This window comes from Callorhinchus milii, unplaced genomic scaffold (assembly GCF_018977255.1).
Source record: "Callorhinchus milii isolate IMCB2004 unplaced genomic scaffold, IMCB_Cmil_1.0 Scaffold1, whole genome shotgun sequence".
In the NCBI taxonomy this organism is placed as follows: domain Eukaryota; kingdom Metazoa; phylum Chordata; class Chondrichthyes; order Chimaeriformes; family Callorhinchidae; genus Callorhinchus; species Callorhinchus milii.
Window position 1 is genome coordinate 3,317,077 of NW_024704742.1, and position 26,779 is coordinate 3,343,855.

Here is a 26,779-nt window from a genome sequence, read left to right on the forward strand (position 1 = left end):
AACGGGCAGAGGGAACTCGGACTAACTTCTCATCTGAAGGACGGCACCTCCAACAATGCAACGTCCCCAGCACTGCACTGGAGTGTCGGCCTAGACTAGGTGGGTTCCAAGTCCTGACGTGGGGCTTGAACCAACAGCCTTCTGACACAAGAAGCGAGAGTGCTATCAACTGAGCCAGGCTAACACGCTTAAAAAGTCGGTGCAAGTTATTGCATACAGTGAGAGAGATTTACGTATCATTGGTTGTGTTACTCCGCAGCACAGTTCCTCTCGTGTACTGATTGCAGGACCTTCCGCAGCAGAATGACTGATTCCCTTCTTGTGATTAACAGGCCTCGTGGTGCGTGAGGTGAGCATCGAGATTTCCCGGCAGCAGGTGGAGGAGCTCTTTGGGCCAGAGGACTACTGGTGTCAGTGTGTCGCTTGGAGCTCCGCTGGGACCACAAAGAGTCACAAGTCTTACGTTCGAAATGCATGTGAGTGTCGAAAGAGGTCGATTTATAACAATTCCTGAGTAATAATAATAATAATACCAAAATTAACCCTTGGATTTGATATAGCACTTTTTACGTCTTTTAGACGTCTCAAAGCGCTTCACAGAATATACCGTAAAGTGTACATTTTTTATGGGCAAAATGCGGCAGCCGACCGCCGTGGGTTGAAGTGACCATATTTATTGTTGGGTTTTATATTTTCTTGAGGGATTATTATCAGGTGTGTGGAGTAAGGAAACTTGTCCAAGGTTTCAATGGTCTTCCCAGGGAGGCTGTTGTGGGTGGACGTACTCATCTTTTGTCGGTTCTGCATATGATGGAAAGTTCATACTGACTACGCTTTAACCATATAACGCAGCCAGGGGGTGACACTCCCTGTTACCATGGCAGATAGATTCTCCGTTAGTGGGTATAGCGCACACTAAGCACTTACAGCTTATATCATACATAGCGTATACAACACACCTACTTGCTTTATACCAGATCATCACAGCACAGAGACCCAATTTCTCCCTCCTCCCCGACCATTCCCCCCCCCCCACCCCAGGGCTGGTGACAGATGTCCAAATAGTAGCAATCGCCTTCTCCCGACAGGGATGCTTGATAGGCTCATTACTGTGTCAGTTCCCATTTATCCCAACTGGCGAAGGGGCTGGACGCTGAGCAAGAGAGGAGGGGAGGGGAGGGGAGGTCGGCATAGCTGTGGTCGAAGAGGTACATTTTAAGGTGGGAATCAGAGAAAGATAAAGAGAGTGCCAAGGCGGAGGGACCAAGGGAGGGAATTCCAGTAGAGACGGCAAATAGCGGCTAAGGCACGGACACTGATGGTGCAGCACAGCTGAGTGATGTGGCAGGCAGTGGAATGGGGGTGTGAGCAGGTCAGAGACTGTACCAGATCGTGTTCCGGGAGCGGGATTACGACCGTCGGGTGGGAAGTGTCACACTGAGTGTCGGAATTGTTACTGATAAGAACATCTCTCGGGACAAGCATCCACTGGCTGTAATTTGCAATCCAAACTGGTCTAACTGGTCCAAACAGGTGGTTAGCTTAGGGAGTGAATCCACTGCCCCCACCCAGGCTCGGAAATCTACCAACAGTTGAATGTTTGGATCCCAACTTTCGGCCTGTTAATAATAAGAATCCTTGCAATTGATATAACCTGATCACGTCGTTGAGACGTCTCATAGCGCTTCACAGAATATATTGTAAAGTGACTGTGTATTTTCTGGGCCAAACGCGGCAGCCAATTCCGCACAGGAGTTATAGCTAGCTGTTATAATTAGTTCATTATAATTATAACGGGTGCCAATAATTAGTGAACGTCGAACGTCTCCTTCTTGTTTAAAGCCATGATGTCAAATCGTGTTTATTTTTAATTACGGCTTTCAAATTGTCTTTAAAATCTGTACTTTCCATAAAAGATGTTCCTGTTTAATAAGAAAAAAATGCAAGTCAAAGGGACTCTTAATACATGTTTGTGAATGTCTAGTCTGGTATAGCTCTGCATATTCTTCTTCCCCCAAACTTTCTGTCAAAACAAGTCATATACTGGAATGAAAGTAACATACACCCGAGACTGAAATGGGAAAATGAATTTATCTTTATGACAGCAATACTACTTTGTTCTGTGTATCTGGTTTGCATCCAATTTCTCCCTATTCATTACTCCACGTGCCCATAGCTCTGCCTTTAAGGCTTCCAATGTCTCTCAACAGATCTTTCAGACACGACACAGGATATCCCTGAGGTTCTGGCTGAACTGTCTGTGAAACCTGATTCATATCATCCGAATGAAACTCACTGGCAAGGCCACCGTCTGTAATTGTACCAGTTAATGTCAGCAATGTCTAAAGGCAGAGGAAAGGTTCAACTAATGATTTGACTCGAGTAAGCAATCTGACAGCACTCGGCTAATTGACGAGGCTTTAAAAGAGCCTTGTGCTATAACTAAAATAATCTGACATCCAGAACCAGACTGAACGATCTGTGACACTTTCTCTTGGAATAAAAAAAAAGTAATAGTAATTATTTTGTAATTTCAATTGCATCGACCTGATCATTTCCTTAGGTTGCCAGCGCTGTCCTTTCTGAATTGGACCTCCACTTCCTCGGTAGCATTGGTGTTGTAATACTATAACCTATGTTTTTATGTGTTTGTGTGTGCGTGCGTGCGTGTGTGTAAATAATAAAATAATTTACAAAATTGCTTAAAATGGATCAACTGGTAAGTCCGCTGCCAGCAGGAAATTGTTGAAAGAGTCACCCTCCAAGCACACAAAAAAAAATGGCCTTGGAAAAAATACTTTTGATTGCTTTGGAAGAGGGAAGAGAACCATCTTCATCACAGCGGCCTCACATCTCAGCTCTGTGTTGGGAAATTCACGCCCATGAGTTTCATCTCTTAAGGAAATAGAGGGCTTTAGGTGAGGGGATCAGGAGAGGTGGGGAGCAGGGAGTAGGAACACCAGCACGGACTAGACTATTCATCCACAGCTTCGGGCAGTGAGTTTCACATTCTCCCTACCCTCTGTGCGAAATATTCCTCCTAAATTCTCTTTTTAAGTCCCCGAGCCCTGATCTTATACTTGTGTCTCCTGCTTGTGGACTTCCCAACAAGGTTTATCGCAAAGAGCATCTCAGCTGTAAGGAAAGAAAAGGAAACCGTTGAGGCAGTGGGGGTTCCAGAGGCAAAAGGGATCGCGGTTTAAGGCACAACCACTGCCGGTGGTCCGGAGGGGTCTGGGGAATGTGCTGCAGGCCAGCGGCAGCTGAGTGAAGGGGTGGGCAGAAGAGCTTGCGATTTTTAGTGAAGGAGCGTGTGACATTCAGCAGTCCAGCTCCGAGAGGAATGTGTTGTTTTTGTAAGTAAACATTTCACATTTTTTCTTGGTGGGCCAGTGGGAACCCCATCTACCTTGCAGACAGCAGTCAGATACATCGCACAGCCGCTGTGGTAAATGTTTCAAATTCTCACTCCTGCGCAGACAGTGTATGGAAGTCGGGTTGAAAATTCAGATAATAATAATAATAATAATAATAATCCTTGCAATTGATATAGCGCTTTTCACGTCGGGAGGACGTCCCAAAGCGCTTCACAGAACACACTGTAAAGTGAATTGACTGTATATTTGTGGGCGAACGCGGCAGCCAATTGCGCACAGCAATGTCCCACAAACAGTCGTAGATTGAAAATGACCAATTTATTATTGTTTTTGGTTTTGGAGGGTTGTTCGCAACCAGGATATCGCGGTGCTAGGTTGGGATTTCTGGTTTGCAGATTAAACTGCACGATTCGCTTCTGGGTTTACGGAGTAACGACAATTTCCCAAAGCGCATTTAGCCACTGGTGTTTGCCTCTCCCTGTCGGTTGTCGGAATTTAGAGGCCCTTTTTTCCCACCCAAGAAAGAGCCTGAAAAGCAAAACAAGGCGACTTTCCAAGATTTTCAACCTTGGAGTAAACTGACATTGGAGCCTAGCACTCAAGTCCATCTGTTCCTTTCCTCTCTGCCACTCTCACCCACTTCCATCCCACCGTCCAGTGCAACAGCTGGACACGTTAAAGTAACACAGAAAATCTATTGGTTCATGTGTGCGCTGACCCAACATGACACAAATAACACAAGTGTTTTTTTGGCTGCCTAACAGAATAAACAGGGACAGCTTTACCACATCCCGCTGTGTACATTGCTAGTGCTAAGCTTTAATAATAATAATAATCCTTGCATTTGATATAGCACCTCATCACGTCATTGAGATATCTCAAAGCGCTTCACGGAGTGTATTGCAAAGTTAATTCAATTCACTGTGGATTTTTGGGGTGAAACGAGGCAGCCAATTGCACACAGCAATGTCCCACAAACAGTCATGAAGTGAATGACCAAATATTTTTTGGGGGGGAGAATTATTACCCTGGAACAGTGATCCGCCAATCGACTAGCAAGCGGGTTCCTACTTGCTGCTAGGTTAACACAGGCGTATGGAATAAGGAAACTTGCCCAAGGTTTCGCACCGCCCAGGAATCAAACCCTGGTCCTCTGGCCTGCGAGGCGAGCGTGCTAACCACTACACTATGGGACTCCTTCATGAATCCGAACACTGTACCGTCCCAGTGATACTTGATATGTGGGAAGGAAGAGGTAGGAGTGAAGGCAGGCGATGTTTCGGAGGCAAGGGAAATCTGAGTGGGTGAGAGCACGGTGTGGAGTTTCCTCCAAGGTCAGAGTCGACCCTCTCGGTCAATGGATCAAGGTATTCAGAGCTCTCTTCAACCTTAATGTCGGGGAAGGCTGGCTGCTATTTACAGTATATCTTGCATACTGGTGTTGGGACATCTTCCTGATGTGAAAGGCAGTAATAATAATAATAATAATAATACTTCCATTTAATATAGCACCTTAGCACGTCTTTGAGGCATCTCAAAGTGCTTCACAGGAATATACTGTTGTGAATTGACTGTATATTTTGTGTGCGAAAACAGTACACCAAATGCAAGGATTATTATTATCACCATTATTATTATTATTATGATGATTATTATACCCAACGCTCTGTGACTCTATCCTTCCTGGATGGCACTGCGTAAATGAAAGTTGTTGTTATCGTTTTTGCTGCTATTGTGAAGTCAGCAGTTTTGTGACATTGATCGTGTGATCAGTGGAGAATCTTATTCTCACTAAAATGACAGAAAAATCGTGTGCCGACACGCATTCTAAAGCAGCGTGGCTCGCTTTTCAGCTCCGAGCGAGGCTGTGGCACTTACTTGCACCTGCTTGCAGGCAGGGCGAAACCTTGGGCAAGTTTCCTTACTCCACACAGAGCCTAATAATAATCCCTCCAAAAAACAAAAACAGTAATAAATTGGTCATTTTCAATCTACGACTGTTTGTGGGACATTGCTGTGCGCAATTGGCTGCCGCGTTCGCCCACAAATATACAGTCAATTCACTTTACAGTGTGTTCTGTGAAGCGCTTTGGGACGTCCTCCCGACGTGAAAAGCGCTATATCAAATGCAAGGATTATTATTATTATTATTATTATCATTCCTAGACGCTTGAGAGGTTAACAGTATGTATGTCTCCTCTGTTGTCCAGACCTGCGCAAGACCTTTGAACAAGAGCCATTAGGGAAGGAGGTATCGATGGAACAGGAGGTCCTGCTTCAGTGCCGCCCACCTGAAGGTATCCCGTTGGCTGAGGTGAGTGTCCGTCAAGGCGTAGCCTGGTTTCGATGGGCGCTGAGTGGATCTGCTCTGATGCAAATGCGGGGCCCACATTTCAAACAAGTGTAGTGTGATTAATGGGTTGTAATAAGACGGTGCTTTTGGTCGAAGGAGGTTGATTGGGAAAAACGAGTGGCTCTGCATCCCTTTAAAACATGCTGCTGAGCTGTTCTTCAACCACCATGTTTCTCCCATCTAACAAATTTAACGACTGGGCTCTACACGTTCCGTTTCAGCGGTGGTGACCGAAGGCAATGCTAACAGCGCTCCTGCTAAAACTGCTCGTGAATCAATGGCCGATGAGTGTAGGGTTGCTCCAGCATCGTTAAGGCGCTGCGGAAGGTATGCAGAAGTCACCTGACAAGTGGCAATTGATTAGGATTAGGAAATTGTAAAAGTCCAATCCAGAGTTTGAATGCAACGAGGCGAGTGTGCCATTAGCGAGGAGTGTCCCAACAATCCTCCAGAGACTTAGACACATACCCATTACCAGCCCTCCAGGAATCAAATGCATTTACACGCTTTCCCCTCAAGACCACCAGAAATTGGCCGCAAAATAGCCTTTCATTAGGCTATTGTGGCTGCAATCCCTGTGCACCCATTACACCTTCATCCGAGGTCATAAATAAGTGCTGAGCTGACTCCATAATTTTCTTAATTCTACACGAAGACGCAGATTTGGGCAATTGTACACAAAGGATATTAATTCTTTGACTGTTGAAATCCTGGAATTGCATCTAGACACTGCTGTACATTAGCGGTTACAAACTAAAACAGTAAATATGCTTTATTACAGGCAGTCTGTCCCATCAGCAGAGAGACAAGAGAAATTGGACCTACTTTAACTGGAACAGAAAAGGAAGAGAGGTGACCTAGTAGAGGTCATTTAAAATGATGAGGGGTTTTGATAGAGTCGATAGGAAGATTTTTTTCTACCGGTCAGTGATTTATGGGCCGGAGAATATCAATGCAAGAGAGCAAGAAAGCAGAGAGAACTTTAGGAGGAATTGTTCTACACAGAGGGTTGTCAGAATGTCCTGATGGGTGTGGTGGATCTGTAGTAGCTTTAAAGAGGGAACTGGATAGACATTTAAAAGGGAATATATTGCCCACAAAATAGACAGTAATATCCTGTGCAGCGCTTTGAGAAGTTTAGGCGACGTGATAAGGTGCTGTACCGAATGCAAGGATTATCATTGATTTGCAGGAGGAAAGGCAAATAAATGGGACTGAATGGATTGTTCTTTCAGAGATCCAGCAAGGACATGATGGGCCAAATGAATTTCTTCAGAGCTGAAAATATCTATGGTTTTCTGGTCTAATATCCTATTGGGATAGTCTTACCTTAACAGTTTGTAATGAAGTGAGCTGGAATTTATGAAATGAGCTGTTTGTAATCTGAAGTTCTGTTGCGTAATAATAAAAAGATATCTTTTTGATTATAACACCTTATCACACATTGTTGAAAGGTCTCAAAGTGCTTCACAGGATTCTTACTTATTCTGTGAAGTGCAGTGACCGTGTATTTGTAGGCGAATGTCCAAAACGCTCCTTTTCTCTAGATTGGTTTGATGTTGGGGGTCTAACTTGTGGTCTAAATTGTATTCCCATTGGAAACCCATTACCATGTTTAAAAGTATCCAAACCAAACAGAGAGTTCCATGCAAAAATGCATGGGAACTTCCACATGTGTAGATGGGATGAATGGAACTCTGTCTGGTTTAGACACTCATAAGCATAGTGATGAGTTTCTGCATGTGAAGGACACTCGGCTGACCAAAAAAAATGATCTCCTAGGATTCTCTTAGAGTACACGTTGACATCCTCTCGTGTATATTCAGTAATTCCTGTATAGGCGTGTTAATCTGATGGTGGACCTCTGCCAGAGATTCCAAAGGAGTAGAGTGATCCCAGCAAGCATGCAACAAAAGATCAGAGCAATGACATGTAGAATTGTTGGTGCAATAGTTGGTCGAGTGTCAGTAGTTCAGGTCAAGCATTGAGCTGACAGGTTGCGTTACCTCAACATAGGCATCACTTTCCGTTTTCAAAAATATACAAAAAAGGCTTTCTGTTAGCTTTCCTGTGGTAATTGTTCAACTTGATCTGCCATTAGCATATAATAAATATTGAAATCTACATCCTAACCCTAAACCTATCAATCTTTGGCGCATGGGTACAGTATGGGCTCCGCGAGCGCATATTACTAAAATATGAAGACCATTATCTTTTCCCTATTGAATGAACAAATTATATTTATTCATCACCCAGTTCATTAAGTGTTCGTGGATACGGAATTCAAAAACGGAACAGGGGTTTGAATGATTAATAATTTAGAATATCACTCTATCCATATATTTTCCTTCCACCAATCGGAACCGCTCTGCTGCGGTGGATGGCCAGATGATCCTGGTCGAAAAAATACACCTGGGAATGTTTACACTTAACTTTTGAGGATAATCGGACAATTTGCTGTGCATTGCTGGCAGTAAATCATCTCGCGCGGTGTATCAACTTAGTGCACTTAAAGAGGTGCCTGCCACATTTTTCCATGTGCGTGGGTTTTACTTGGAGAAATGAATGTTCGATACCCGTCAGCCAAGTTTACCCAATTGGGCGAGTGCAGGGCAGCCCTGTTATAACTCGACGATCAAGTCCGTAAGCTGCGAAAGAACGAAGCATGAAAACACGGCCACCTTCCAGGTCATCAAGTGGCATCACCTCCTGGTGTTATGGGCACGCGCACGACGTGCAGGAAGCCCTACTGACATCACTTGCTTCACACAGTGACATCAACGGTGCTTCCTATTCATCTCGTACCGGCGTAGCCCACAGGAAGTGAAATCTTTTGACAGCCTGACGATCCGGGAGACGGCACTTTTTAGCGCAGAAAAGCAGGCAGCAAATTGGCGAGCCCGAGCTCTACCAGGTCGCGTTGTAATGAGGTCACCTTGTTACTATGGCGTGCAACACAGATCGAGGCAGACCTCTGCCTGAAGATTTGGAAGTAGAAGACGATATGAGGCGCAGATTATTCATGCCTTTCAAATGCAGTGCATCATTCAAATTTAAACAAGATAATAACTGAACAAGGCAGTTTCTTCTTAAGCATCAGGGGTTTGATGTATCGCCATATGCATCGTTGTCTGAATCAGTCTGAATCTCAGTCTGAATGATCGCAAGTGGATATCCACGAACTGGATGCATGTTCCCGTAACATATTGACTCAGTCGCATATCCATCATTCTGGTGTGAGGGACTGGAGGCATATCGTCCTTCTCCTCTCTCAGACTGCAAATTCTACAAATTCAGCGCTCCGAGATGCTGTCCGAGTGAAAGGTGCCATATAACTGTAAGGTGGTCTTGCTAAGCAGACTGAGGCTTATTTGATGCTGATCAATAATGCCACTTTGGAGCTGCTCATTAGTTAGCTCTGCCTGACACTGAGGACTTCCTCTCACTTTTACTGGAGAAAGTGAAACAATTCAGTGAGAAGCATTGAGGTACATTGGATCATCAATGTCTTGTGCCACAGTGTTATGAGGAGCTCACGCTCATCATCTCCCACGTTATGAGATTCCTCTGTCCATCATGCTATATTGAACAGGTACCAGAAAGGGACCTCTCTGGGCAGCAACAGGGGAGTGTGTCAAAGAGGCACATCTCACACGACGGTGACAGTTAGGAGCAGGTTCCTCATGTAGTGGAACTCAATCCAATGAACACTGGGAATACTTAAGGCATCATGTAGGACAATACTAATAAATCTTGCATTTGGTTTAGTGCATTTCACATTGGGAGGATGTGCCAAAGCTCTTCATAGGATTTATTTGTGAAATAGAGTGTAATGGAGTATTTGTAAGTGAATTTGGCAGTCCAATCGCACACAGCGATGTCCCACAAACAGCCATGAAGTGAATGACTAATTTTATTTGGGGGATGAGTGGCCAGGACACTGGGAAAAATTCTTTTTTATGAGCAGCACCATGGGATGTTTAACGTCCACCTGAACAGGCAGCGGAGACCTCGATTTAACGTTTCATCTGAAGGATGACACCTCTGACAACGCGACGCACCCCCATTGGAGTGTCAGCCTAAGCTATGGGAGTTCAAGTCCCGATGTGGGGCATGAACCCACGACCTTCTGACTCAGAGGCAAGAGTGAAACCAAATGAACCAAGCTGATGCCTTGGGAGGAAGTCGGTCAGGTGACTAGCATGATGTCTATTTAAACTAGGTACAAGGCAAGGTCTTGAATTTTCTCCATGGTAACCGATTCCAATTGAATGCTTTATTAGAGCTGATGACAATTAGCACTTTTCTTTTGAAATTCACTCTACATATTACATCCAATTTCTTACTTTTGAAGTCACAGAGGAGATCAAAGACAAGAACCTGGTAAAAGCATCATAGCTCTCCTCTACGGCCATAATCATTACATGTGATAATGTAAAATCCTTAATAACTATAAATATCCTAAGTGACAATTATTGGTTCAATTTGCACAAGTTGGAAGATCCATTGAAGATTACACAGAAAATGGAAAAACGTAATACCAACATCTGCCTCCAACATCTGAAGATCTGAAGCTCAATGTAATGAAGTCGACTTCCCCATATTATTTTGCCTTGTCTGAAAAAGGGTATTCCAAATCATCATTCTCATTACGGTTGCTCCGAACATGGCTGTAAAAAGTGCCGCTGTGTGTTCCAGTTAACTGTTGCAGTTTCGTTTTAGTTTCGTGCCTCTGACATTTCGCTGGAGATAAACAGAGGTCCGAAATAATCCGCCACCCCACCCCAGCTCCAAAATACAGTCAGTTAAAGTCAAACAGAACCTGAACCTGCAATGGAATAAGAAAAGACTGTTTAACCTATTAAACCAGTTCAATCCACAAAGCCGCCCAAAGCCTTCCCCACTCTCCCATTCCTGTATCTCAGGGAAATGTTACTCCCTGATTCCTGAAAGAAGTATAACCACAATATTCATACTTCTTTCACCGGCAATAGCTTCACCCCTCTTCACTTGCCCCATCAATTATTTTTTTGGCTGGGAATGTGTTCAACATACAAATGAATCTGCAGTGAAACATTCACTTCCAAAGTAATAAGAGGCCAGGACTCTGAAGCTGTTACCAATAATAATCCTTGCATTTGACATAGCGCCTTATCATGTCTTTGAGACGCCTCAAAGCGCTTCACGGAATGTACTGTAAGGTGAATTGACTGTATGTTTTGTGGGCGAAACGCGGCAGCCAATTGCGCACAGTAGTGTCCCACAAACAGTCGTGGATTGAGCGACCAAATTATTATCATCATTTATTATTTTTTGAAGGGATTTTTACCCTAGGAGAAGTGAAATATTTAAGAAGCAGTGAAATATTTAGTGTAGTGAGCATTCTGAAAGGGTGAGATCGAATGAGCCACAAGACCTTTTTCATCCAAATCTCTCTTGTGATCTGGTGACCTCCTCTGAGTGCGTTCAAGTCTTACCAGTTTCAAATCCTTGCCCGCAAGGTACAAGTCAAATTGTCCGCTTGTCCAATTTTCTCATCATTTTAAAGAGTTGTTTCACGCGACTCTCGATTTTTTACAGCACATGGAAAAAAAACAATTTCAGTTCTTCTGCAAATCTCGCTTCATAGTTTGGAGCCCAGAGGCCAAGAATCATCTCTTGGCCTTGAAAATATAGGGTAAATATAGGGTAAATCTCTGGAACTACCTTCTTCACCCTCTCTGCCTTGACCTTTCAATGCCCATCTTCAACTCGCACCTTCTTCTTCAATTGTGCCTCCAGTCAACTCCCCTTTTCTGGCCATTGCTCCACTTACGCTGCGCTTTTCACATCTCAACGCTTTTCAACTCCACAGTAGAATACTCCGTGGTTCAGGATCCCGTCCGTTGTTTGATTTGCTTTGTTGGCCACTTGGGCCGAGTGCCACCGAGATTGGAAGGTCCTGTATCATCAATCTTGAAATGCTATGCATTAGCTTAACCAACCCCGAAACAGCGAGAAAGCAGAACTTTAAGTGCAACATAATTCAAAGAGCAATAGACCGACTGAGGTAGTCCAAATTCTCTTTAAACAAAGGGTTTTGCCAAACACAATTTTGTGTGTGTGTGTGTGTGGGAGGGTGTGGTGTTTGGGGGGGTGGTGGAGGGAGGAGGGTAGGATCTACAATAAAGAGCTGTATATCCCACTAATTCGGACAAATCTCATTGTGGATATTCAAATTACCTGGTTATCAGGTCATCATGCAAAATACAAGGTGGCTGCATTGCTAACGAAACACTTCTTCTATCAGAAAATCTGGAGTTATTCTGTCTTTATAGCGCCACACTCTTCCAGAGCTTTCCTCTTTCTCTCTCTCTCTCTCTCTCTCTGTAAAATTCTTTCTCTCTCCGAGTCTGTTCCTCTGAGCTAACTAAATAGTAAACTACCTTAACTCAGAGGTTAAGTGCAACATCACTGAAAACGTACTAATCAACTAAAATTATGAAACAAAATGCTGTGAACAACTTATACAGATAAACGTTAGTGTTGTGTTCCGTGGCAGCCACCCTTTGATTCTAGCACTTGATTTTTTTTAGAGAGGATTGCGGTGTTTTCTGACAGACCCCGTTACATTCTGGGCATCCCTTTACTTGTAGGTTGAAAACTGTGGCTCCCAAATACTGGTTTATCATTCAGAATACAGTACATGGAGCCTTCTAAGCCACACGAGGACTTACAGGAGGATAAAAGTGAGCCATTTGCTTGTAGAGCTGGTAGTTGCTGATTGATATTAGCCCATGTACATTGTATAATTCAAATAGGAGTGATGTTCAGCTTTGTTTTACTTCCTGGGATCAATAAATACAGCCTTGTATGTATTGAGCACGAGCACCAATATGAAGTGCCCAAGCTCCTCATGTACAAGGGAATCTTAGTGCTGCTACAAAACTAGGGGCATGCACGTTTACAATGCTAAGTTTCAATTACAACTGAGCGCGATGGCATTGCGAGGCTCTGAAATCCATCTGCCTTTCAGCACAGATTGTCAGGAATACGACAAAGCACATATGGTCATTTATGATAACCCGGGAGAGCGAGTTATGGACAGCTTCACTCACCGAGATATCGTACCGCATGACTAGTCGAGATACATTCTATATCTGGAATTGGTTCACTTCACGGCTGTTCATGGGACATTGCTGTGCGCAATTTGGCTGCTGAGTTCAACTACAAAGTATACAGTCACTGCACTTTAAACCCTGTGAAGCACTTTGAGGCATTTTGGCAATGATCGGCACCAAATCTCATGGCCTTAAGTGAAAGAGAAGAGCTTGTCCTTGTTTCTTGTCCAGCAAATCACCCCACTTTACATTATATCATGCGAAGGCACTGAAGGTGCTGAGGGCTTATTATGATTGTTATTATTGCTCACAGATTTCACCAAAATTATTATACGGTAAATAAAATTAAACATAAATAACCTCCATCGATGCTTCTAAGAGGAAAATCAATACAAACGCGAGGGAGGAGGGTATAAGCGTGATATCACGGGAGGCTAGGAAAGAGGCACGTGGGCTCGTGGAGCGTAAACACTGGCTTAGACTAGTTGGGTCTGTCTCTGCGATGTAAATTCTGTGTAAAACATGGCCCCCAAAAATTTGTGCGTGCGTTACATGGAATTTATAGCACAGAAAAAGCACAGCATCGTCAAAGTAAAACATGCACAAAAAAACATTTTTCTTGCAGTATTTCATTTAGTGCCCACCCCCCCCCCACCAAAAATACTCTTAAAGGGAAATTTAAGACGCATTGCTTAGAATTGCACCGATTCGAAGGGAAAGAGTTGTGAGCAGACTGCAAACCAGCTATGTTTCTGCGCCAGGCTGGCTCGCCAGAGCCCTTTACTGGCCAATGTGCTAACTGCACGCATTATCGTCTTATATTGTTGAGTTTCCAAACACACAACTTAAAATAATAATAATCGTTACGTTTGACATAGCGCCTGATCACGTCTTCGAGACATCTGAAAGCGCTTCACGGAATACACTGCAAAATGACTTGACTGTGTATTTTGTGTGCGCGGCAGCGTCCCCGCGATCAGTTTGAGTGTGACCTAATTATTATTATTTTTTAAAAATTTATTTATTGTTTTGAAGGGATTATTGCCCTTGGAAAAGTGATCCGCCAATCGGTTAATGACTGAGTTCCTACTTACTGCCAGGTAAACAGCGGCGCGTGTGTGGAGTAAGGCAACTTGCCCAAAGTTTCGCCCCCTGCCCGGGAATCGAACCCAGGTCCTCTCGCTCGCGAGACGAATGCTCTAACCACTGAGCGACAGGACACCAAACTGATATGCATCAGAATGTCCAACCTCCTAGAATATTCCACCTAACAACGGCTTATTTTCCTCACATTTTCCCCCGGTGAGGGACAGGTGGGTTTTGCCTAATTATCTGCTGATCGGAATTCTGAGAGGTGTTAACATAAGCGGCACATTTGTCCGAATTAACTGAAGGAAATTGCCACACGTCTTCAAACAGTCAGGGTGAAAGTGCAATTGTCAGTGTGAAAAAAATAAACCAAACACTGACCCCCATCCCCCTCCCCTCCAAAAACCAATCTAAGTAACCTGCAATGGGCCGTGCCTTCAAGGGCTTATGGTTGTCTGATTCTTTTGAACGAGCACGAGACCGGAATCATTACGTAAATAAACAAAAGATTCGAGTGGTTTGATCAAGCCAGTAATTATTTAACTCGGTGATGCTATTACATGCCAATTAAAGAGCCGGGAACCTCAGGCCTGGGCAAGAGCGTTGTAGAGAAGGTAACTCCGTTGGGGATAATAGAGACAAACCGTCGAGAGGAGAGAGGCATGAGGCTTGCGTAAATGTCAGGCGGTTTGGAATAAACAGCATCCAACACTGTCAACGGTAACTAACTTGAGTCAAGCTATGAGGCAATAGGATGTGTTGAGCTGCGTTGTTCACCAGGAAACTCGTAGGGAGTTCCTGGTACCCATCATCCACCCGGTGAGGGCTCAAACGCAGGCTTGTCGGAAGCCAAAAGACCAACTAGCGACTGTCGTCCTGGAGGTGGGTGGGGGTGGTGGGTGGGGGGAGAGGTAAAGGTGGGGGGCTTCTCATTGGAGCTGAACTGTATTATTTTTATTATTTTAATATATTATTATTTTAATACGTTAAAAATCAACAGTTATTTTTAAAAAATCAATGTATTACAAATCAAAGCATAGTTAAAAGTAGGGATGGAACTAAGCGGGATATACGAAAGCAGGATGCAGTAACAAATTAAATGTGTCTTGCGGACAATAAAGAAGATGATAAAAGGTTTCAACAAACCTACTGTCCCCGATACAACTATAAGAAAATGTCTCAGAGGTGCCCTCGTGGAGGTGTATGAAATTTTCAATGGGATTGAAAAAGTAAACCCAGAAAAATACTCTCGGATGCACCAATAACCCGCAAACAGCCAGTGAGCGAGTGACCAATTTTACCACTTGGAGGACTATAAAGAGAAGTCGCTGGGAACGCGCAGCAGATCAGGCAGCATCTATGGAGAGAGAGAAATGAGTTAGCGTTTCAGGTCGATAACCTTTCGCCTCCACAGCTGCTGCCTGACGTTGCTCTGCTGTGTGTTCCCAGCGACTTCTGTTTTTATTTCAGATTCCCGGCACTAAGCAAAACTCCCTTCTCTTTTCAAATTGTGCCAAGGAATCTTGACTCCTGAACAGTCAGACAGGGGCCTTGGTCTAAAACCTCACGCAAAGGATGAGACCTCTAACACTACCGAGTCTCCTGGGACATTACCCTGCGTGAGGGGCACTCTGTAAATGCAAGTTGTTATTGTTGTTGCTATGTTCTTGACGTACAATCACACCTTAAATCAGGGCTGACCAGATAGTGATCAGGGGCAATAAACCAGCTGGTTATTTCCTCTCCCCAGCCTGGGAAACTGAGACTAATCGTGGCCATCATGACAGCCTGAGATCAGATAACTCAGCACTGACTTTCACTCAAACTCGGGACCTTCCCGGTGTCGACGTTTTTTTATTCCCGTTTACCCAAACCTGTTGCGCCCGAGAACGTTCGCTGGCGAGTCGAGTTGCGCCTGCGGGCGGCCGCAAACCAGCCAGTCCTTTTACGAGCAATCACAGCGGGAATCGTGTCCCTTTTCTTGTGTTTTTTTTAAAAACCGACGAAGGTGGAGTGGTTAAAAAATGAAGACGTGATCAACCCAATGGAGGACCGTAACTTCTACATCACCATAGACCACAACCTGATTATCAAGCAGGCTCGCCTCTCCGACACCTCCAACTACACGTGTATTGCCAAGAACATAGTGGCCAGGAGGAGAAGCACTACAGCCACTGTCATTGTGTACGGTAAGCTGACACCTGACTGCGCATCGGTGGGTAAACTAGCACCTTGACGCATAAGAAGAATAATAATCCTTGCATTGGATAAACACAGCGCCTTATCACGTCTTCGAGACATCTCAAAGCGCTCATCGCGGAACACACTGTAGAGTGAATTGACTGTATGTTCTCGTTGCAAAAAAAATTATAATCCGATGCTTTATTGTACGCCCGGGACATTTTATCGTACAGTGACGTAGCACTTTATTACGCTGTGATGCAGGACTTTATTCTGACTGACACTTATGCTGTACGTTGATGCATTGAAATGCTTAAATCATAATCATAATGTTGTCGCTCAATCCGCGACTGTTTTGTGGGACTCTGCTGTGCGCAATTGGCTGTATTTCTTATATTACAGTATATTCTGTGAAGTGCTTTGAGACGTCTCGGAAGACCTGGTAAGGCGCTGTATCAAATGCAAGGATTATTATTATTATAATAATTCCTTATCACATCTTCGAGACGTCCCAAAGCGCTCAAAGCAGTGACCCAATTCTTTTTTTAATTTTATTTTTGAAGGGATTATTACCCCCAGAAAAGTGATCCGCCAATCGACTAACAACCAGGTTCCTACTTACAGAGGCCTGTGGAGTGAGGAAACTCGCCTAACGTTTTGCCCTGCCCGGTAATCTAACCCAGGTCCTCTCGCTGGTGAAGAGAGCGCTTTAACCAATACACTACAGGACTCCATTTTCTACTCAGAAACTAACGGGCAAGAGGGAGCAAGTGCTAATAAAATAATCTGCGGCTCCAAATGAAAACAAAAACCTCTCAAGCAGTTTATGAAACTCGCTGAACTGCTCAATGAATCTTTTTTTCTTTTCTTGTACCGTAATTAATGTTTTTCCATCAACTGCTTCTCACTAAGCAGCTATGCGATTGCCAATTTCCTTCTAACTTCACCGGGTGAAATCATTCCTTGTTACCAACTACTCTCTGTGTAATTGACTCTGAACTCCCTGTTGCTCTTCATGCAGCCATTCTCTTGGTGTCTTATTGCCATCCAGGGAGATTGCGCCGGCAGATTGTGGCCGCACACCCAAGCAGGGATCAGATAACTATCTGGCCGAGAAATTGATTGAATTGTATGTGAAATAAAGTTGCGTAGCGTGATATAATACCTATTTAACTTCCAGGCCTGATAGATCCTCAAGGCTTTCATCGCTTTCTAGGTTTCGCCCACAAAATACACAGTGGATTCACTTTACAGTATATCCTGTGAAGCCCTTTGACACGTCTCGAGGACGTGATCAGGCGCCATAGCACATGCAAGGATTATTATTATTATTAATATATATATATAAATAAAAAAAATTAGGAGGACAAAAGGCAGCTTGAAGCATCAAAGCCTCATCTCTCTGTGGCTTTAAGTCTCCCATCATATCATTTAATCACATTTAACCCCAATGGTTTTTCTTATGTTACTTTGTTTGATAGATTACCTCAAACATTTATCACTATTTCATTAAAAATATCCCTTCTGGTATCCTTTCCACTCCAGATAATCAAATATGAGTCATTACGCTTGACAGCCATTCTCTGTGAAGCACTTTGAGATGTTTCAACAATTTTAGTGCTATATCAAATGCAAGAATTATCATTAATCACTTCCATATAGAAATTTACATTACAGACTCACTGTGTCCAATGTCTTCATTATTCTCTGGCTAATCATTCCTTTTGTCTTCATTACTCTCAAGGTAATCACTTCCATTCCATTTTCCAGTGCCTTGGGATGTCCTTCCCATGTGAAAGATTCTATATAAATGCAATTTGTTATTTGTTGTTGTATTTTCTCTCGAGGTAATTGCTCCCATGCTTTCATTGCTCCGTACAATACAACACAAATTTATATTTATACAGTGTTATTTTACATTCGGAAGATATACGAAGCTACTTAATAATCTTGGTTTGGCACCCGAGCTGGCCGTGGGAGCCAAGGGGGCATTGAGGAGGAGAAAGCTGACCGAAAGTACAGTCAAACAGATAGTTCTTGAGGTAGATCTTGAACAAGGTGAGGAAGGGAACAAGTCCCAAGGATTCTGAGATGGAGTTCCAGAGAGCGATAACAGCCGATAATTCCACTCACAACCATTTCACTCCCAGAAAGATAATTTACCGCAAAAAGTATCGTGGATTACGACAGGAACCATCTGGATTCTCAACCTGTTGAAAATGATAAATTGACATCCTATCTTCCCGCACCTCATCTCTGACTGTTTATTCCACTCGTCTTTGTTTTGATTAAAAACTGACATGAATTGAATGTTTAAAAATGCTTTAAACTGCATCAGAGCACTGTCTAAAGCCGAGGCTATTACAATTCTCTTTGACTTGTGCCGTTTATTTTCTAAGTCAGCTGGTGAGTCGATCATTGTGGTGCTGTCTCAGCGTCTCTCATTTGGACCCTTGGTAAAATGATCACTCAACCCAGAATGACTTTAATGTTTGACTCATATGACAACGACGACCTGTTAAAATGTGCAGCCGAGAACAAGAGTCCTCTCACAACTCTGCTAGTGTTCCCTGTTGGTGTGGCTGCGTATTCCCAGGCAATGAAGAAACACGTTGGTTCATCAGCCCAGGTTGACCTTGAGCTAGTGACCAACCGTCCAATTCACAGTGAATCTTAACACTGTAAAATGATCAACTTTCTTTCAAATGAATAAAACAAGTTGTGGCATGGGATTTGCTGCCGCAAGTCGATGTCCAGTACTGGTCGAAGGTTTCACGAGTCGCTGCAGAAGTGCTCTGGGATGCCACCGTGAGTGAGGGGGCTTTAGGTAAATGCAAGTTGTCGGTGCTGTTGTTGAGTCAACTGTGTGGACGCTCCTGTAAGGCAACATCGAAAGAAATTGCGACTCTGAATTGGGCTTTCATTTGGTTCCAAATCATCCATTTCCTGAATTAATTCTGAATGTCTTATCTTCACGTTTCTCCCTCTCCCTCTCCCCCCCCCCCCCCCCCCCCACCCTCCCCACCCAGTTAACGGTGGCTGGTCAACTTGGACCGAGTGGTCGGTCTGCAACAATCGCTGTGGAAGAGGCTACCAGAAACGAACACGGACTTGCACCAATCCTGCACCGCTCAATGGAGGAGCCTTTTGCGATGGTCAGAGCGTCCAGAGAATTGCCTGCACCACCATGTGTCCTGGTAAATGAGAAATCTCAACAGTTAGCCGGATTTAACTTGATTTATTGCAAAAATCCTTTAACCTCTTGAAGCATTCTCTCCCAGCTTCTTGACCTAAAAACTATCTTGTAGTTCAATAAACCATAGAATAGTACACTCATTGCCACTTCATGCCTCTGCTTTGTTTTACGTGAATGGTTCATGACAATTTAATGTTATGGGATCTTTCTCTCTGAGAACTGGGCTGATACTGTTCCCAAATCATTTTACTTTAGTCCTGACAGTCAGCAGAGTGAGAAAAGGTTTTTATCCCGACATTTTGGACTTGGGTTCCAGAGACCAAAGGACATTGCGTTAATCATCAGCACAGCCTCCTTGTCCACTCATCATTCATTTAGATAGTATCAACCCAGTTCCAAGCGGGCGCAGGCACTTAGCACAGAACTGCTGCCAAATCCAGCGAAACAAATAGCACCAAATATCCCCTCAAGTTCAGACAGTCCTGAGGGAAGGTTGGTGTAGCACGTGGAAATATCACATTGATTCAGTAGGTGCTCATCTTCTGAGTTTGGGGTTTGAGACACAATGCTGAGAATCAATAGAAAGGAGCAAATAGGATGAATGCAAAGGTCTGCTCAATATTTAGCAGATTGAGTGAACCAAGTGATGTAGATCGTGGACTCACACCAGTTATGGGAATGACTGCAAGCCTGGTATTAGATCTCTAGCTCGTGTGTCCACTGCTGTAGTAAGATTCGTTGTTTTTTTAAATCAAAATGCAGATAATCCTGCCAACCAGTAGTGGAAAGCAATGAGGTCAGATCAGTTGCTCCAAGGCTGGCTTTGCAGACTTCCCTATTGAGAATGGTTAGCGGCGGTGATTTTAACACACATGTCGGAGGCCCATTTGTTGTGCTAAACTTTGAACGGGCAACTAACATGACCCCAATAGAAAACACTCCAGAAAAAATGAAATTAACAGGAATTATATGTGTTTGCCTAATAGGTAAATTTCGTAAATTGCTAAGGCTATTCGCTTCTCAAGGGGATTAAAGGGACAAGCTCAATGGATTTGCGCTTAAATCATTTCACGTAACAAAATTATTTGCTTAATAGAAAACCCAAAGTCCTAAATAATTGAGATCTGAGGTGCAGTTAACTCTAGTGCTGAATTGTGTTTCTATCTTTTAATCGAAACTGAAACAACAACAAATTACATTTGTATAGGGTCTTTCACATCGGGAGGAAGTCCCAAGACGCTGGACAGTCAAGATTTTGGAGTTGAGATCAGTAGGGGGGGGGGGCGCAGGGGAGGCCAGGGAGGGTGGTCGTAGGAAGGTAATTGAGGACACGGTGGAAGAGGAGTATCTTGAGATGGGTCTTGGAGGATTGGAGGAGACAAGGGAGGGGAGGAGGTCAAGGGAGCGTGCGATGGAGTTCCAAAGGGTGAGTGCAGAGAGGCTGAAGGCCCAGCTGCCAACGCAAGGCTGTGGAGGGCTATGAAAGCGAGGACGAGGATTTTGAACTCGATCTTTTCAAAGAAAGATCTGCTTCAAGGGGATGTTTCATACTTCCAGGCTTTGCTAATTTATTGGAAAAACAGGTGACCAGAGCACTTCTGGGTTGAAATTCCAGTCGGTCTTATACAGAGCTCCTTGGTGATGCCTAATTATAATGGGGGAATATCCCATTAGTGTCTGACATTGTCAAAGGAGCTATCCATTAACTCCAACTGGATTTTCTTTCCAACGGTGCATATGGAAACATGTAGGGTGGGATGGGGAGGCATTTATGCGTCCCTGGACCACATGCTACCCTTAGTTGAGGCTACAGACATCATCACTGAAGCTCCCAATAATAATAATAATAATCCTTGCATTTGATATAGCGCTTTTCATGTTGGGAGGACTTCCCAAAGCGCTTCACACAACACATTATAAAGTGAATTGACTGCATATTTGTGGGTGAACGCGGCAGCCAATTGCGCTCAGCAATGTCCCACTGTCCCACAAACAGTCGTAGATTGAAAATGACCAATTTATTATTGTTTTTGGTTCAATAACACGGCTCAGTTGACAGGATTCTCACCTCAGGGTCAAAACATTATGGTAAAGCCCCATGTTGGGGCTTGAGCTTATAGAGCAGGCGATACTGGCAGTGTGCTGCATTGTCAGAGGTGCTATCCACTAATGATGAGAGTCTCTCCCAGGATCCTAGCCATCAAATCCTCCAAATAAGTTGGCCACGTGCTGTTGTTAGATCTCGCTCTGCACGAATTGATTTGGGTACAAATGCACAGTCACTGACCTCGACACCAATTACCCGTGAAACACTTGGAGACATTTCAACGTTATAGGCGCTATGTGGAATGCTAGGACTGTTATTAGTGAAATTCGATTGCCCTGACTGCTGGGGACAAGTTAGTTAGAGATCTGATTTCCTTGCTTCCTCGACTCCCGGCAGTGTTTCCCTACAGTGATCCTGCCGGAATCAAGAGAACTGAGGAAATCAAACGTGTGAGCCATCAATCCGTACTGTGAGCACTGCTACACTGAGCCCTCACACAGCCTCTGGGGAAGATTCAGTCAGGTTTGGGGTCAGTGATTTGTCAGAACTAACAGCTGTCCTGGTCAAGTGCACAGAGCCCCTAGATATCAAGATATTAAGCACTTGGCTGCAAAGCCCCTGTGTTGAGTAGACGAATAACACTCACTGCGAAGGCTCATTCCTAAATAATAGATCGTTTGTTAAGGAGCCAGAGTAGAGGCCCGGTTCCCCTGGAACCGTGGCTCAGTCGAAGGAAGAAAAAGAGCTCAAAGCAGAGTTCGTGAAAGGACCAATAGAGAAACAAAATTAAAGGAGAGAAAGTGACCGAGTTGGAAGGCTGTACTGTTTGGAATATGTTGGATTGGATGGTGCAGGTGACACTGTACCTGCTGAGTGTTGGAGATTGTAGTTTGTAACTTTGGGTTGATAGCCATTAACGTTGCTAGCTTCCCTTGAGGGTCAGGCAGAAATGTCACACCGATTCTCATCTTGGTTATTCCGCTCATGATTCACCACCTCCCTCAAGATATTAAACGAGTTGGGGATTTGTTACTGCTATTTGCTGCAAACAAAAGTGCCTTGATGATATACAATCCCGTTAGAGCGATGTCAGGAAAAGCTGGCTATTTTTAGCGATTGGAAATATGATAGATTCCTTTTTGAGTAGAGCACAGCAGGTTGTATCTGGTTTGCTGAAGGAATGAATTTGAGGGCTGAATGGCCTTTTCTTGTCATAGTTTCTAATGTTCTTACATACAAAGCTGTTTCAAACCTAGAGGGTTCTTTAAGGTAGTATTGGGGAAATCATAGGAACATCATGAACGGGAACAGGAAGAGGTCATTTAATCCACTAAGTCAGTTCCATTAGTTTGTTAGGTTTTAGCAGATCTTCTAAACCTAACGTCTCACCCTTTTACCATACCCCTTAATACCTCTGCTCTCCAAGTATCTGTCTCTCTCACTTTTACGCCTCCCTATTGGTTCCGCCTCCACAGTTTTCTGGGCCAGAGCATTCCACATCATCACAACCCTCTGTGTGAAGAGATGTTGCCTGACCTCAGTTGTGTTTGCTTGGCTCTGCTTTTAAAAGAAATCTGCAATCTCCCTAAACTGCGGCTGTTGCATTAATCACAACTTGAGATTTGTGACCTATTTTCATGCGACGTTGGCGGTGAAATTCGCCTTTCGGTATCCCCAAGTTGGCTTGATCCATAACAGATCCTCTGGATTCCAATGGGAATGACTGTAACAGATAGTCTTCTGTTCCGCTGCCCTCCTCTTTCTCTGCTGCTGTCAGATATGTGCGGATAGGTGAGGGAAGAAAACAGAGCAAGGATAGAGAGAATATCTCCTTAGGATGCTATTTTAAGAAAACACAAGTTGGTATAGTTTTTACTCTCCAAAATTGGTATAGTTTTTTTAACTTTACAAAATTGGTTTGTGAATATCATAAATTAGATCTCAACTTCTGCATTGAACCTATTATGGTCCGCAAAGGCTTCAGGTCTCTTTTCTCGTTTGAATCCTGATTTACGCTGGCTCCTGAAGGCTGGCTTGTTTTCCGATGTGGAGTTTGCCCTGTTTACATTTACGCCCTCATAAAGAGTTTTTTGAGGAACACACACTCAATTAGATTTTTTTTTCGTCATGGTACTGAGTCACAGAGTCATGGCGCTAAAACTTCCCTCCCTCTCTGGAATTCAGCTGTTCCGAATTTCAGTTTTAATCAGCGCTGTAGGGATGTTTTCCGCCCACAAAATGCACAGTCAATTCACTTTAAAGTATATTCTGTGAAGAGCTTTGAGACATCTCGAAGAAGTGATAAGGCGCTGTATCAAACGCAAGGATTATTATTATTTTCGGTGCTTCTGTTGAAAAATTTACTTTTTGCGTTTTAATCCGCAGCACATTAGAATTTATTTCCAAGATTCGAGCATCATTAAATCCTAAATGCTTTATAATAATCCTAAATGCTCTTTAATCTCCATTAAAGCATAGGAACTAAAGCTGGTATGAAAGCTTTTATCAGCAGAAAAAAAAGGGGCTTCCCTCCAGTGTGTGAGTGTGTGTGTGTGTGTGTGCGTGTTCGTTTGTGTGCGCGTGTGTGCGAGCGACTGTGTGTGTGCGTGTGTGTGTTCGTCCGTGGTGCTGGGCTCCAGGAGGCTTTACATCCGCGATTGGTGCAGCTGTTGCCTGACCTGTCTATTGATGCTGTTCTCTTGTCAAACCTTAGTTGATGGTGGGTGGACGGCATGGAGCAAATGGTCTACGTGTGGGACGGAATGCATGCACTGGCGGAGGAGGGAATGCACGGCTCCTGCCCCCAAAAACGGCGGGAAGGACTGCCCTGGACCCGTGTTAAACTCCAAAAACTGCACCGATGGCTTATGCATGCAAAGTAAGTGAGGACACGGGCAAATCCGACTTGAGTTCACCAGCTAAAAACGGTTCTTCAGTGTGACCTTTTCGGTTTCTAAAGGAGGAGTAGAGCCCTGAAGGTTTTTTTTATTCCAATCTTATTTCGGTGTTATGTATTATTGCAATGAACCCTCCTGTGACTTACTGTGTATGACTATTCTGGTGAACACTAGCAGACTGTCTGTCATTTATTTACTTATTCTGAGCTGACAAGCAGTTCACATGAAGGTCTCCCAAACCTTTTTCCGGGCACTGGAAAGCATAAATATTCACACTTCGCGGAATAAGAAAGGAAAAGCAGGCCAGTCCTGCCCCCCAGTGTGGTAGGAGACAGACTCCTGACTGATTTTTTCCCCCTTCGCCACATTAGTCAGTGAATAGACTCAGAATGTGCCTGGCCTGCTGTTTACTGGTTTACTCAATCCCATGGGCTATTTGCAAAGTGCCCATTAGCCAAGACTGAAAGAGCAGGTCCCCTTCCTAATTTTTTATCTGGGGAACCATACATCCCAGGGGAAAGATGGGATCTTAGGGATGGGAGAGGGAAATGTGTTTGTAGAAACGAAAGTCAATGTTTTGGGATATGTGCTCTGCTTGTGTGCATTTTAACGTGCATCTACTGTGAAGCAATTTTTATCGCAACAGGTGTGCGAAGGTTTTTGAGGTAGATGCTCTGGGTATGCCGGTGGGAAGTTGTGTCGGAGGAAAGGTTCAGTGTATTTGGGGGATGGATACCTCTGATTGTTTAAAGCTCCTGTTCCAGAATGACTTCCAGTCACTTCACTCCCGAGCACCTCCTCCTACCTCTCCAACCTGCTAACACCCCGCTCTGCTACCCACCTTCTCCGCCCCACCATCGGCAGCTGTTCTTTCAGCCGCCACGTCGGGAGGACGTCCCAAGGCGCTGGACGGACAGAGTTACGGATCCGAGCTGGGGGTCGGGGTGGGGGGGGGGGGTGGGGTGTGGAGGGCGGGGGGAGGGTGGGGGGGGGGAGCAGGGAGATTGAAAGAATGGCAGCAGGTCATACAACAGAGGGGATGGGAAAACCTCAAAGCCACGCCTGATTCTGTCCCTGGCCAATGTTTAGACACCCGCACTTTCCATCAGGGGTCTCTGAATAACAGTCAGAATCAGGGACTCGAGCTGATTCAATCCCACCCCCCCACCACACACATCCCTAGGGACAAGGATTATCATCGTTGCCTCCAAATGCGTCCGACTCAGATGAGCTAACGCGACACAAACCTGTGACCATCCAATCCGTGTGGAGCAGCAAAATAATTGCTGAATAAACTCTCCGTGCCATTCAGAAAGCCAGCCAGAGACAAGCGTTTAATCCTCAGGTTATCTCGTTTACTGCGAGTCCCTGGATTTTTATAGCTACTAAACTGCACATTTCTGTAACCAAAATGTTGTGTGGCGGAGTTGAATTCAGTTCAAAAAAAAAAGCGAATCCTCCTTCTAAGTGCTGAGCGTTCTGAACTTCTTTCGGCTCCTGTAAGGGGTTCAAATTGGTCCAACCTTGTCAGTTCACACGCAGCGGGAGATTGCGTTTGTGCCTCTGTGCGCGAATTGGGCGGCCGCCTTTCCCAACAAAGTGCACAGTCACTACGCTTTACAGTGAAATCCTGTGACGTCCTCCTCCTCCTCCTCCTCCTGGCGCGAAAGGCGCTGTATCAAATGCGAGGGTTATTTTTTTGTTGAGATAGCAACCGCCTTACAAACAGCTCCAGTACTGGTATATGCCTGATGGTGGGGCTGCTAAACCGTTTGCACCCATTCCCCACTGTGATTTTAACGCCACCACCAGGAATCTAGAGGTACCGATGTCCCGAGAAAAAGTTCTCTGCTGTGAAGAGATTGAATGCTAAATAATTTTATGAAACGCAAACCTAATCAGAGATTTGAGCACATGAAATGTACTAATGAATAATGACTAAACGGATTCACCGCCCCGCTCTAGCACCTCCCTACCTCTACCCGAACTGCTTACATCTCACTTCAGGACCCACCCCCTTTACTCAGTTGTACGGCTTTCTCCACGTCTCTCGGCCCTTCTGCTCCACCATCGGTGGCTGTGCTTTCAGCCGCTACACCCAGAACTCTCTGCTTCAATCCATCCGCCTTGCCTCCTCCTTGCCTGTCTTCAGATCGTGCCATGAAAACCTTCTGCTGTGAACCTGCCCCCTCTCCCTGGCTCGGCATCAGGCCAAGCCACACATGTGTGTCACCTACACGTGGAAATTTCTCTGTGTCTGGCAAGAAATGCACACTGTCCCCCTGGAGGGATGCATTCTGTTTACCTAATTCTGGAGAGTATTAGGCGCAGATTGGTAAGAGCCAAGGCTTGGGAACCCCAGAGTGTGTGTTGGGGTACTGAGGGAGTCTAACCGGATAAAACCGCGTAGCTTGCCATTGGGAGTGCTGTCTGGCAAGCTTTCTTGCTGCTTGTCCAGCGAGGACCACCCTGTCTTTCAGAGCTTTGGTTTGCAGGGTTAACAGGAGCTGAGTGAGAAGAATCCGAGCCCCCAGCGACC

The 26,779-nt window shown here is 44.5% G+C and overlaps 1 protein-coding gene across 2 annotated transcripts in view; it reads left to right on the forward strand.

Annotated features, from left to right (window-relative positions):
* The window catches only part of LOC103184493 (netrin receptor UNC5C), a 182,447-nt gene that overhangs the window by 132,877 nt on the left and 22,791 nt on the right, over positions 1-26,779 (forward strand). For both annotated transcript variants that reach the window (XM_007902522.2, XM_007902523.2), the window contains exons 3-7: positions 333-476; positions 5,588-5,691; positions 15,928-16,108; positions 19,130-19,297; positions 24,057-24,221. In XM_007902522.2, coding sequence (XP_007900713.1) covers positions 333-476; positions 5,588-5,691; positions 15,928-16,108; positions 19,130-19,297; positions 24,057-24,221 — 762 coding nt within the window. The remainder of the gene's footprint in view (positions 1-332; positions 477-5,587; positions 5,692-15,927; positions 16,109-19,129; positions 19,298-24,056; positions 24,222-26,779) is intronic.